This window comes from Hydractinia symbiolongicarpus, chromosome 12, assembly GCF_029227915.1.
Source record: "Hydractinia symbiolongicarpus strain clone_291-10 chromosome 12, HSymV2.1, whole genome shotgun sequence".
NCBI classification, from domain to species: domain Eukaryota; kingdom Metazoa; phylum Cnidaria; class Hydrozoa; order Anthoathecata; family Hydractiniidae; genus Hydractinia; species Hydractinia symbiolongicarpus.
This window is the reverse complement of record NC_079886.1, coordinates 10,954,566-10,965,468: the sequence shown is the minus strand read 5'-3', so window position 1 is coordinate 10,965,468 and position 10,903 is coordinate 10,954,566. Positions and strand designations below refer to the sequence as shown.

Sequence of the window (10,903 nt, the reverse complement as noted above, 5' to 3'; positions counted from 1 at the left end):
GGCACAATTTTTGCGAAGCATTTAAAGTTGCCCGGTACGTTGCAGAAATGGGCACATACTTGAAAGTCATACGCTGAAATACTTAAAACAAACGGCCATATGCAGGCATTTGACGTCTTTATGAGCTAGCTAGTAACTAGGTTATTTTGAAGCTGTTGCAAATTTTGCAAGAAATAGCTAGCTAGAACAACAAACGATTTTGCGGATATAGTTTCCGTGGATTCCGTGCATTTGCGTGGCAGAAAAAAGATGCTATAAGGTGTTTTCCTGTCGATTTCTTCTTGCATAGAAACATCGTTTAAGGTATATAAACTATTATCGAGTGTAGCTAGCTAGCTATATAGATTGATGCCTTCTGATTTATTTGAATTCATAAGTCCTAACAATGTATTAAAAATAACTTTGCTTCACCTAGCTAGGGTCCCATCTTTTTTTCCTGCTCTACACAGATACCAAAGCCAAAAGAGCTTACAACTGAAAATGTAAAAAACAAAGGAATCCATCTAGCTATAATAGCTAGCTACAGAAATTTCCACATAAGTTTCTTTGTTTTACTGGATTTCTTTGATCATGTCTACTGGCAACCCGTTGTTAAATGGCTTAGATTCCAATAACCCCTGGGGATAAGTTATGTGTGCCCAAAAGTTGTTGTGCAAGAATTCCATATAAAGTTTTGTAGTGTGCACGAAACCTGAAATAAATAACCTAGTTAGTAACTTTACTCTATTTTGCAGCACATTTAGCACTTTTCAATATTATACTTAATAAGATATTCAATGTTTACATTAAATGCGGGACACTAAAAGTTAAACTTTTCTTTCTCATCAACCTTATTTTCATTTTAAAATTCTATATAAAGATTGTTTTAAAATTGTATTTCAAAATCTATAATTGGTTAATAAATTCCAATTCACCGTGGTAGTTGTACTTATTCCAACTACTATGACACTAATGCTGGCGAATGAGAGAAAATGATTTAGTGTACTAAAAATAAATGGTCGCTACATCGAATGAAGTATGAACCCGCCTCAAGCGGTTAATTTCTATCGGGCTCAGTTTTGCAAATGCAAATTTTGGCAAAGGTGAATGCTAAATATGGTGGAGCTACGTTAATTGGCGATAATTTTGTATGTTTTACTGAGCTAAGAGCCATCATATTGGAGTCAAATTGAATATATAATGTATATTTACAAAATTATATGCCTTGAATATTAAAATCAGCTACCCAACCACTAGCCTAAATACTATTCCAATAGGATTACCCGTGCTTTCAATTAACACCTTGAAGGTTATTGTCAAAAAGTACATTTTATTGCCACTAGTTCTGGAAAACAACAACAACAAGTTTTACATTTGGAAATATAGATAATAGCTAGCAAATTTTAACCAATTGAAGGAGTCAATTAAATTTCATTCCAATTTGTTTTGTGAAGGATAATTTTCTGTTTACGTGTATCTGAAGCATTTGCTCTGTCTCTCAAAACTCCATTCTGTGCCATTTTGAGACAATTATAATTGGGTTCAAAAATGAAATCTTTATTTCAGAGAGCAATTCTTTTTCTAAAGACTTTTAGAGACACTCCAAATTCTGAGATGAAAATTTCTGAAATGAGTAAAATATCTCAGACTTTTGTGACAGTCTTCTGAATTGGATACAATCTCTTTGCTATAAGTACACATTAATTCACTTTATTCTAAACTTTTCTGTGGTGCCTGTTTGTGTTTACTGCAGCTAGCTATAGTTACCATGCTTTCTTAAATTTAATAGCATGTTGTATGTCAGAATAAGATCAAGGAAAGTCGGTCTTCTAAAACTATTGCAATTTTTCATTATCAATAATTAATATAACACTTGGTTAAATAAAAATTTATTTTCATGAAGCTTTTCGTAATCTATAATTTACATTATCAAGTAAAAGATTATTCGTGAAAATAAATTGTTTTTTAACCAAGTGTTTTATTATTGATACTTATTTATGGCTGAAGACTTACACAATTTTTCATTACTTAAGAGAGATAGATTCACTCACCCATATTTGAATCACTGTCAAGGGGAATCAAACCCCAGTCACCATTCTCATCTTAGTGTCTGTTTTCCTAGCATGGTTTGGACAGGATATATTAATGACCCTCTTCCAATGTGATGTAGATGTGTTAGATCTAAACTCAACTTCCTCTGTATCAATTCTGTCCTTATAACCTCCTGCCAAGTCTTTCTCGGTCTGCCTCTGAGCTTTGCCCCAGGAACTAAAGTCTCTACACTTTCTTACCCAATTATCCCCCTCCATTCTTTCCAAGTGCCCCTATTATAATAAATTACGTATTATTATGAACGTATTATAATTCTAGTGTCATGATTAAATATTTAGGTATTTTACTCGATTCTGACCTTTCCTGGCGATCTCATATTAATTTAATTAATTCTAAACTTTAAACTTTATCTATACTGCACCATTATGTCACCAGAATTACTCTTTGTCAAGTTTATTTTGCACTTTTTCATTCCCATCTTTCATATTGTTGCCAGATTTTCGGGTCAGGCCATTTCTTCCTTAATTAATACAATTTTAACTCTTAAAAAACAGGCCTTACGTATTATTACTTTTTCACATCCTCGTTCTCATGCTAATCCACTTTTCTCCCACCTTAAAATCTTGAAATTTCCTGATTATGTCCACCTTCATAATGTCCTATTTCTTAAAAAAATTACTTTAAACACACTTCCATTCTCTGTCATTAAAACTTTTGATTTTGATTTTTCTGTTAACTATATGGTATTCGTGGATATAGTAATGGTCTTATAAGTGTTCCTTCTGTTCAAATGGTATCCTACGGTTTAAATTCAATTCGCTTTCAATCCATTTAATTATGGAACAAGTTTATCCAACATTTCAACTTATCCTTCCTCGATTTATCATCTAATTCTTTAAAGATTAAAGCAACTGATTTTTTTTACAATCTTATACCCAACAATAGTTCCTTATTTCTTAAACTGCTTATTTTGCGCCAATTGTTTAAAACTTTTGTCATTACACTAGGGTCATGTGTGCGTGTTTTGTGTGTCAATGTGTTGGTTCTGTGTGTGTCAATGTGTGTTGTTTTGTTTTCAGTTTTTGTTTTGTTTTGTTTATTGTTTGTTTTTTGTTTATTTATTTATTTATTTATTTTTTCCTGGTTATTTAATTGATATATACCATTCTCTTTTTTCAAAATGGCAGAGAAGGAAGCTGCAGTATGTTTATTGCTGGCATTGGTAATAAATGACGATCAAAAAGCGAGGCCCAACCAGAAAATGTATTCAAAGAAGGAAAGAGGAACGATTCTATACTAACCTCGTCCAGGAGCTAATCGCTGAGGATACTAGAAATTATGAGTGAATTAGAATGATGAGGATGGATTAAAACTCATTTAAACATATTTTACTTCATACAGGTTAATCAGTTTCTCCACTAATTCATTCTTCCATTTAATTTTTTGTTTATTAGCAGTGGTAGTTGCAGGATCAACTTGCAATTAATTGATTTAAAAATACTGAAAAATGTTGCCAAAAATGTTTATGGCTATAGCAAATCGTAGCAATGTACAAAACTCATCAACCATGTTGATCAACATTTATAAAAAAGTTAATAAATGTTGATCAACATTTTTTAGAAGTTTTTTTTTCATCAACATGTTGATAACCATAGCAAATCGAGTCAACATGTTCATCAACAAAATTGACGGTAATGTTGCTCAAAAAGTTGCCTCGATTTGCCCTGGCCTTTACTGTTCTAGTACTTTCTTCCAGTTCTTAAACTTCTCAATTAATTTTTTCTTTGATTCCGCTACGAGAACCAAATCATCTGCATACAATAATAACTCCATTGACAGTTCTTTTTTGGCTGAAACAAACAACAAAGGACTAAGTACTTGATGTACACTAACTTTTACACTAAATTCATCACTAAGTGAATCGTTAATCCTGTTCCGACTTCTAGCATTGCTTTACATAGACTGTACCATCTTAACTAGCCACTCATCCACACCTTATTTTCTCATAGCCCACCAAATTTAGGTTGCACTTTATCAAGCAGGCAAAATAAAAACTCATTCTTTTTCCTGAAGCTGGCTGATTAAAGAATATTTCATCTGTAGTGTGAGAGTTATAACCACTAAGCTGCAGTGTCTGCAGTATATATATAGGTGAAAAAAAAAAGAAAATTCAAGCAGCGTGTTCAAGAACATATGCTCGCAGTGAGAAATGAAGATTTGAATCATCTGTCTAAATATAGTTGTTTTGTTGGCATGTATTTGGTTATTATCAGGCTTTTTAGGAGAGGCGTGTGATCGCAAGTGCACACGCACGCCTTGGCACACGCCTTAATCGTTTCAGGCATGTGATTAAGCGCACACCTGAAAAATAAATATTGAGTTTTGAATATCAACCTTTAAAATCCATTTTGTAGTGTGCTATGGCAGCCCTCGAAATAATTTTTGCAGACTCGTCAGACAAAATGTCCACCACATTTTCAGTTTGGTCGGAATTATTGAATAGTCCTGGTCCTTTTAATCAACAAGCGAGCCTATTCATAGCCAACCTGGCCATCCGAGCTAATTCACCGACTCCTGACTGAGTTACAAGAACTAGGTAGACATAAATCTCTTTTTCCTGGCCCCTTTGCCGTTGGTAACCAGGTCTTACACAAGAAATCCAGACTTGCGGTTCTTAACTAACCCGGAGTTGAATGCCGACAGAGAACAGATGGGGCAAGGTTGCAAAACTGCACTAACAGGCGGAACTGACATTTTATCATGGATTTAATTGTAGATAATTTCTTAATTTGACAAAACAATTAAAAACCATAGCAGGTCTGAATTTAATTGAGTTTTTTGTTATTTTTATTCAAACAATTTTAAAAACGAAACCCAAGCGAAGCATATTTTTGCCTATTTGCTTGTGATGACCTGAAAAATAAACAATAAATTTAAGAAAATGATAGTATAGTCGTGCATACTATTTCGGACATGCAAAATTGGAAGTTAAGATTGAGAGAGTCGCTATACGTAGACGTTCGACCATCGTGTTTGGGGTTCACGATTCCAAACGTCCCCCACTTTTCTACCGCACAATGAATGCGCAACAAAGATTAACCTTGGAGCTCGTATCGCACGCGTAACATCCTTTGCACGTGCGTTTTACACTAATACAGGTTGTTGGAGCTATGGTCATGTTTAAATTTTCTCCATTTCAAGAAAAATTAAGAAAAATTTGTGGGTGTTTTCTAAAGACATTTATTTTTTTCTTGAGTTCTATTTAATTATTACTACCTTAACCAGATAATTTTATATAGGTAATTAAAATTTATATGTGCTAGCTTTTACTACAACTACTTGATCTCTTCTATAATTCTCTTTCTAATAGTTTTGTGAAACATACTATGTTATGAACTGGCTTTCATACTAGCTATATGTTCTAAAACGAGTTGTTGAAAATGCGAAACAAAAACACAACTGGTGGATTAGGAATGATAAAATATAGAGAAAATAGTAACTTAGAAAAAAGAGAGATTCTGATAAAGTAGGTAGTCAAAAGTCTTATTGATTGTGCAAATCTTATAAAATATAGTCATATAAATCACTAACATATTTAAACTTAAATTCATGTTTTTTACAGTTTGCATTAAAAAGATATTTGTATTACTCAGGTTATGTCTGATCTAAAAACTGTTGAAGAAATCAAAGAAGCATTAAAAGCAAAAGCTGCAAAGAAAGGGTTGGAATTTTATCCTTTTTGTATTGGATGGTATAACGAACAAGTTAAAAATATATTTCATTTGCCATACTCTGAAAGCACTGTTGCATTTTGCATTATCAGTTTGCCATCTTTCTTTGAGAAGGGATTTTTGCCATACTTAAACCATATTGACTGTAATGATGTAAAAGACCCTTTAGATCAATGCTTGTCGTCCACCTTGAACTGTTTGAAAGATTCTTTGCAACATGATATTGATATAATTCATGACTATGATTTGCACCCAACAAGAAGGCCAAAAGTTTTGGTGCAAACAGCTGGCCATGTAGCAGGTGCTGCATATTATTATCAAAAAACTGATGTGTTAAATCAACCATGGGGCGAAAAAAAGATATATGGCGTTAGTATTCACCCAGAATATGGTGGCTGGTTTGCATTTCGTGGTATTATAATTTTTAAAGATGTTCTTTGTTCAAATATTCCAAAAGTATATCCTAGAGATTTTTTAAGTAATAAGGAAAAGATTCAAGTATTGGATGGTTATAATTTTCATTGGAAGGAGTGGACATTTCGCGATGTATCATCTCCTTCAGAAAGATATTCTGCAGTTCAAATAAGATATTTTCAAACCAAACCTGCTGATCGAATGAAGTTGATTAAGACTATGATAAATAGCAAATTATTTTAGATTATAAAAAAATTAACTATAAAGCTCTTATTTACGCATTTATTCGAGTAATTTTGTTATTCTTTTATATTTATTAACATGTCAAACGGGATTTGTATATTTCTTATACGCAGGACATATAGTACGAGTTAATTGTTTATCAAATACAAATGTCTGTAAATCAACTATGAAGCTATTGGAGGATGTGATATTAGCAGTCACAGAGAATTGACAGTTGATTTGTTTTTTTAATGGTATTATAATACGTTGTCTTACTTTATGAAGAGCTTTTTCCAGTATTTTAAAAGCTGCTAAGAAAAGATATGTTGGTTGGTATAGTTTTTCTCTAGTTAGTCTCTAGTGGAAGAATATTCAAATGTTCGTAAAAGGTATTTTCAATTGAAACCTGTAGATCGAATTGAGTATAAGACCATGATAAATAACAAGTAGTTACAAAAACGGAAATTATTTAGCATATAAGTATTTATTTATCGTGTCTCAGGCCAGGTTATGCCTTTCAGTCCTCCTACTATAACGTTTGGCTGCACAATCAACCTTGTCAAATTAGATACACCATGCAAATCTCCTATTTTATTTAATGTCCAGTCGCCAACAAATTAAACATAAGACTTCTTTCTTTGTGCACCAAACAAGACTATTTTGGGGAAGGAGGTATGTTTTAGAACAAGCTATATGAGCAGTGAACTTTAATGTACCGTTATCAAATAATGGTAAATTAGAAAAGCAACAAAATAGTACACAACAAAAATAAACAATAGTCACTAGTAATTTACCATTACTATGCTATACTAAAAATGCTAAAAATTGAAATTATAAAGCCTAATATCATGCATCTAAGAAGATTTAGGTGCAGGATATTGATATAGCTTATTTTAGGTGTGTTTTGCACCACACATCATAGAAAAAACTCATGACCTGGCCTGTGTTTTGTAGTCATATAGTTTATCATCTTGTCTAGCTTTTGAAACGCTAAACACATCTTTTGACACATCCCATTGTCATTTTGTGTGTTGTGTCATTTCCTGCTTGTTTTCGTCTGCTCTCATACGTGATTATCTTGTTTCTATAGGCTTGTTGATAATTTTTGTGTGATATTTTTATGTTCTGTGTGTTCACTTAAAAATGATAAATTTTCCGTGTGGTGTCTGTGGAAAGTCTGTTAATTCAAATCATAAGGCTATTCAGTGTGATATTTGTAAATTCTGGATTCATATTAAATGCAATGGTCTCAATGCTGATGATTATATATCTCTCCAAAACTCTGATGAACTTTGGTTCTGTTGTAAATGTATCAACAAAATTCTCCCCTTTGGCTCAACAACTCCCCCCTTAGTTTATGACAAGAGTCTTTCCTCTATGGAAATGAAAAGGTTTCTCTCCCAGCTCAACTCTATTGAAATCAACGAGGTCCCCCATCCTGAAACCATGGGTGGTGTCAACTGCAAATATTACGATCCAATTGAATTCTCTGCCCTTCAAGTTAATTCTGATAAATTCTCCCTTTTTCATATGAATATCGCCTCTCTGTCTAAACATATTGATGAACTAAAGATTCTGTTAGGTCAACTTGGGCATGACTTCAGTGTTATTGGTATCACTGAGACCAAATTCCAGACTAAAATCCCACCTATTAACTGCGATCTATCGGGTTATTCCTTCACGCACACACCTACTGAAGGTGAAAAGGGTGGTGCTCTTTTGTACATCCCTAATCACTTGCAATTTATTGAACGTCCCGACCTGGATACTCTTGCATATAAAAGCAAGGAGCTTGAATCTAAATTCATTGAAATTATACGGGCCAAAGATAGAAACATGATTGTTGGATGCATCTACAGACATCCCTCGATGTCTGTTGATGAGTTCAACAATCATTTTTTATTGCCTCTTCTTGAGAAAGCGTCTTCAGATAACAAGTCTATCTTCCTCCTTGGAGACTTTAATATTGACCTTCTAAAGTCTGAAACAGTCAAAGAAGTGTCCGATTACATCGATATTACTTCGCAATTTAACTTACTCCCGCATATAATTCTTCCCACAAGAGTTACTGAAGTTTCTAGCACGATTATTGATAATATTTATTTTAGTTCAGCCAAGTGGGACACTGTGTCTGGTAATATTATAAGTTCAATATCTGACCATTTCCCTCAGTTCTTAGTCTTAAAAAACTTGTCTGCAATCAATCCTTTGCACACCTCTGATGATATATTTGTTCATGATTGGAAGAAATTTCATCACAATGACTTTCTCACCGAACTTCACAATAAAAATTGGGATGATATCCTACAATTGAATGTAGATGATCCCAACTTATCGTTTAACAATTTTTACAATTGTATCAACAGTCTATTGGTCAATCATGCTCCTCTAAAAAAAACATGCAACAAAAAAAGAAAAAAAAAATCCAATCCTTGGATTACTAATGGTATCCTTACCTCAATAATCAAAAGAGACCATCTGCATAAATGCTTTTTAAGAGAGAAAGATCCAATTTTAAAGTCTTCCTTGCTAGAGAGTTTTAAAAAGTACCGCAACAAAATTGTATCTCTATGTAGAATGAGTAAGAGTAATTTCCTCAATAAATATTTTAGCAATAACCAAAAAAATATTGGCAATATTTGGAAAGGGGTTAAAAATATTATTTCTGTTCGTTCTTCTGTTTCTGCTTCTCCCACCTGTATGAACATTAATAACTCTGTTGTAACTGATCCAGTGACAATTGCTAATTCTTTTAATGATTACTTTGCTTCAATTGCAGATAACATCAGAATGAATATCCCGTTCACTCGAAAACATTTCTCCTCTTTTCTAAAAAATTCTACTTCTAATTCGATGTTTCTTTCACCAACTGATGATTTAGAAGTTCTGCATTGCATTTCTTCCCTTGACCCTGGTAAATCTTCTGGGCCATTCAGTATTCCTGCCCATATTTTAACTCTTGTTAAATCTGAATTATCTATACCACTTTCAAAACTTATTAATTTGTCTTTCACAACTGGTATTTTTCCTACAAACCTAAAAACTGCCAAGACCATCCCTATTTATAAAAAAGGGTCCAAATTAGAATTAACAAATTACCGACCTATATCCTTACTCTCAAATATTGATAAAATATATGAAAAAATCATATACAAACGAGTGTATGGTTTTCTCGAAGCAAACAACGCCCTCTACAAGCATCAATTTGGCTTTAGGAAAAATTACTCGACTTCTCAAACACTTCTGAACATCTCTCAAAAAATTATGGATGCTCTTGATAAAGGAAATTATGCATGTGGAGTGTTCATTGATCTTCAAAAGGCTTTTGATACGGTTGATCATGAAATTTTGCTTAAAAAGCTTTTTCACTATGGAATTCGTGGTACCCCACTCTCACTATTTAAGTCTTACTTAACAGGACGTCAACAGTTTGTATCCATCAATGGAAATATATCAACTAGTAATCTTATCAGGCATGGTGTCCCTCAGGGCTCTGTTTTAGGACCTCTTTTATTTTTAATTTATATTAACGACCTGCATTGTTCAATTAATTTTTCTTTGGTGCATCACTTTGCTGATGACACCAATCTCTTAAACTTCAGTAAATCTTTGAAACAACTGGCCAAACAAATGAATTTTGACCTCAAGCTTCTTTGCCATTGGCTCAATGCCAATAAAATTTCTCTTAATGCTAGTAAGACTGAGTACATTGTTTTTAAACATACACGGAAACCTCTTAATTACGATTTTAGGCTTTTTATCAATGGTAAAAGGCTTATACCTAGTAATTGTATTAAATATCTTGGTGTTCTATTAGATTCTGATTTAAGCTGGAAGTCTCAGATCAATGATACTGTTGCCAAGCTCAAGAGGCCCAATGGAGCTTTAGCTAAACTTCGTCACTTTGTGCCTTTAAATGTTCTTATTCTAGTTTACTATGCCATTTTTCATTCACACTTGCAATATTGTAATCAAATTTGGGGTCAGCCAAACAGTCTTGATGTTAATCGTATTACTGTTTTGCAAAATTTTGCTATTAGACTCATGTCTTTTGAATCTCGAAGAGCATCATCCAGTCACCTGTATGGTAATCTTGAGCTCCTCAAATTCTCTGATATTGTCAAATGTCACAATATTCTATTTTTACATAAACTATTTCATGAAAAATTGCCTGCTTCTATCCTTAATACATTTGCGGTTGACTTCACCCATGCTCAAGGCACTCGGGCAGAGAAAATTGGTTTGATCAATCTCCCTACCTTTAATACTATTTCTTTTGGTAAAAACTCAATTAGATTTAATGCCATTAATTCCTGGAATAAATTGCAGTCTTTAATGACTAGAAAATTTGTCTCCCTTGATTATTTTAATCTTAGAAGTGATCTGAAAAAGTACTTTGTTTCCTCTTACTAATCCTTCCTGAATTGTCAGACTTGGCCATTTGTTTCCCGCTTGGTTGTTTATCATTTGACCCACTTTTATGTGTGTGTTGTTTTGTGCGTCTC

General features: G+C 33.2%; 2 protein-coding genes across 2 annotated transcripts; both read left to right on the top strand.

The window, feature by feature from the left end:
• Nucleotides 1-101: 101 nt before the first annotated feature.
• Nucleotides 102-6,923, top strand: LOC130622491 (cyanocobalamin reductase / alkylcobalamin dealkylase-like). The gene is made up of 2 exons (XM_057437946.1): nt 102-303; nt 5,685-6,923. Exon 2 carries the CDS (start codon nt 5,688-5,690, stop codon nt 6,417-6,419), a length of 732 nt encoding a protein of 243 aa, XP_057293929.1. The 5' UTR covers nt 102-303; nt 5,685-5,687; the 3' UTR covers nt 6,420-6,923.
• Nucleotides 6,924-7,541: 618 nt separating this feature from the next.
• On the top strand, nt 7,542-10,811 carry LOC130621243 (uncharacterized). Its single transcript, XM_057436553.1, has 2 exons — nt 7,542-10,357; nt 10,439-10,811. The coding sequence occupies exons 1-2, from the start codon at nt 7,542-7,544 to the stop codon at nt 10,809-10,811; spliced, it is 3,189 nt and encodes a 1,062-aa protein (XP_057292536.1).
• The last annotated feature ends 92 nt before the right edge of the window (nt 10,812-10,903 follow it).

What these genes read in the sequence shown, in the direction of transcription:
- LOC130622491 (XM_057437946.1), top strand. Translation starts at nt 5,688, where the DNA reads ATGTCTGATCTAAAAACTGTTGAAGAAATCAAAGAAGCATTAAAAGCA.
- LOC130621243 (XM_057436553.1), top strand. Translation starts at nt 7,542, where the DNA reads ATGATAAATTTTCCGTGTGGTGTCTGTGGAAAGTCTGTTAATTCAAAT. An exon ending in GCCATTTTTCATTCACACTT is followed by an intron (nt 10,358 to 10,438) that starts GCAATATTGTAA and finishes TTTTGCTATTAG; the next exon opens with ACTCATGTCTTTTGAATCTC.